The sequence below is a fragment of the Echinops telfairi genome, unplaced genomic scaffold, assembly GCF_000313985.2.
Source record: "Echinops telfairi isolate 266 unplaced genomic scaffold, ASM31398v2 ScPeMD7_7420;HRSCAF=8458, whole genome shotgun sequence".
Taxonomy (NCBI): Eukaryota; Metazoa; Chordata; class Mammalia; order Afrosoricida; family Tenrecidae; genus Echinops; species Echinops telfairi.
The window spans coordinates 17,818,906-17,820,967 of record NW_022111320.1 but is presented as its reverse complement, the minus strand read 5'-3'; the positions used below and the strand labels follow the sequence as shown (position 1 = coordinate 17,820,967).

Genomic DNA, 2,062 nt, shown 5'->3' with positions numbered 1-2,062 from the left:
GCCACCAGTCCAGTGAGTTTTGGTGAGTTGGGTATTGTCCGGATAGGGCGACTTTCTGCTGAGGGAAATGTCTTCCTCAGACTTCTTCGGCCACAAAGGAGTATCAGTTCCCCTCCCTGTGCCCCGCTGACTTGGGCACATAGGAGTTTGCACCCAGGGAGCACAGCTGCCTTCCAGCCCTGTTAAAGAGCGCCATCACAGCTCGCTGCCTCTGAGAAGATGACCGAGAGGATTTGCTTTGACTCAATCGCACTTTGGTAGGATTTGCCTCTATAGAAGCACGTTAGGGGGAGTCTTGGTGGCATAGGGGTTACACATAGCACTTCGAACTTCGAGGTCAGTGGTTGAAAAGAAGCCACCAGTTGCTCTAAGGAGAGAGACGGAGCTTTCTACTCCCGTAGAGTTACAGCCTCGGGAACTCACAGGGGCAGGGCTACTTTCTCATACAGGGTTACCGTGAGTCACCATCAACTCGATGGCAGTGAGATTGTTTCTGTTTTTCATTTTGGAAGCACGTTATACACTATGGCTCTTTCAATCAGCATTCTCGGCACTGCTCAGCTGGTTGCACACGGAAGCCTCTGAGGACCAGTAGGAGGAACTTCCTTTTTGTCTCAATCGCTTCCCCGGCTCCATGATTTCTTCTGTATCTTTGGAACTCATCAGTCATCTAGCGGATTGTCCTCTCCTCTTGACACTGGCTCCAGGGAGGTGGATGCTAACTTTACAGCTTACTTCCAGCTAGGACCCAGTATGCAGTATTCAAATTTTTTATAAACGTTTTCTTTCTGAGCCTTATATTTCCCCATCTCCTTTCTTATATAGACTTGATGCTTCTATTGACACACTTAGGTAAACAATTGAAATCCTGCTGTGCAAAGGTCCCATTGGACAGGAACACGCGGGTCCTGTCAGCATGCAGACTCTTTTCCATTTAGATGGTTACTAACTTTTAAACACTGGACAACTTTCCATAAAAATCCAGATTTCTGGCTTCTGTTTAAAATTTTTCTTGCAATGCTAACCTCCCCTTTGCCATTACCTCCTTGAGGTGGAGGGATGTTCCTATGTGCCACCACCCCAAGCAGAATGGTCATTCTCCATGACCGCCCACATGGTGGAGGATGAACGAGCTTTAGACTTCTATTCATCAAGGTACTTGCCTCCACTCATGTGTCCCTGCTGGGAATCTGTTGTCAATGCACATTATGACCACGTACTCTTTTATGGGACATGGTCAGTGGTACATAAATCTATCCACACTTGTATGTGTCACCGATGAGCGGGAGGATACTGTTTTAAAAGAAAATCAAGAATGATATTTTCGAATGTTCGTGATACGGGTGCTATTTTCCTTTATTTTATTTCCTCAGATTATAGTTTCCCATTATAGATATGTGTTGGGTGCTCCACTGGAAGACCGAAAAGCTATCGACAGCTATGCTAACAACAGTACAGATGAGATGCCCGAAGACCTGTACCCAGGGACCCCAACACCCACCCCTGGGACTGAGGAAGAGAATGTGGCATCGGCCGGCCTGATCACCATGCTCTGGTCCCTGTCTGTGTCCAGCTTTGCAGTCGGTGGAATGATAGCATCATTCTTTGGGGGGTGGCTTGGAGACAAACTTGGAAGGTAAGCAGATCATAGATCAGCATTAGTCACAGGAAAGTTTAATATTTTGACTTTGTTAGGATTTGTTTAGGAAGATATCGCCTTTCTGTCTATAAGTAATGTTAGCGTTGATTCTCCAACCCATGCCCAAGGTCAATGTGAGTTAAATCCTGTCAATGGAGAAAGCAATTGCAACTGGTTCATTGTGGAGGCATTTGCAGCAACAGGAAATAGAGAGTGTGGTTCTTGGTAATCACTTTGATTATCTGACTTCCTAGTCTACAAAATGTATTAAGGAACAACTGCACAAATGATAACAAGCTCAGGAACTCAGAAGAAAAGCCAATATTGGAATTCTTTTAAACACAAATGAGTCCATTGTTAAATGAGTAGCTTACTTCTACCAATAATCCAGCATGTTGTGTTCAAGCCTTTATATATGTTTTA

The 2,062-nt window shown here is 45.0% G+C and overlaps 1 protein-coding gene across 1 annotated transcript in view; it reads left to right on the top strand.

The window, feature by feature from the left end:
- Window positions 1-2,062, top strand: part of SLC2A2 (solute carrier family 2 member 2) — a 49,204-nt gene that overhangs the window by 20,210 nt on the left and 26,932 nt on the right. The window contains exon 3 of the mRNA XM_045297581.1: window positions 1,374-1,636. Coding sequence (XP_045153516.1) covers window positions 1,374-1,636 — 263 coding nt within the window. The remainder of the gene's footprint in view (window positions 1-1,373; window positions 1,637-2,062) is intronic.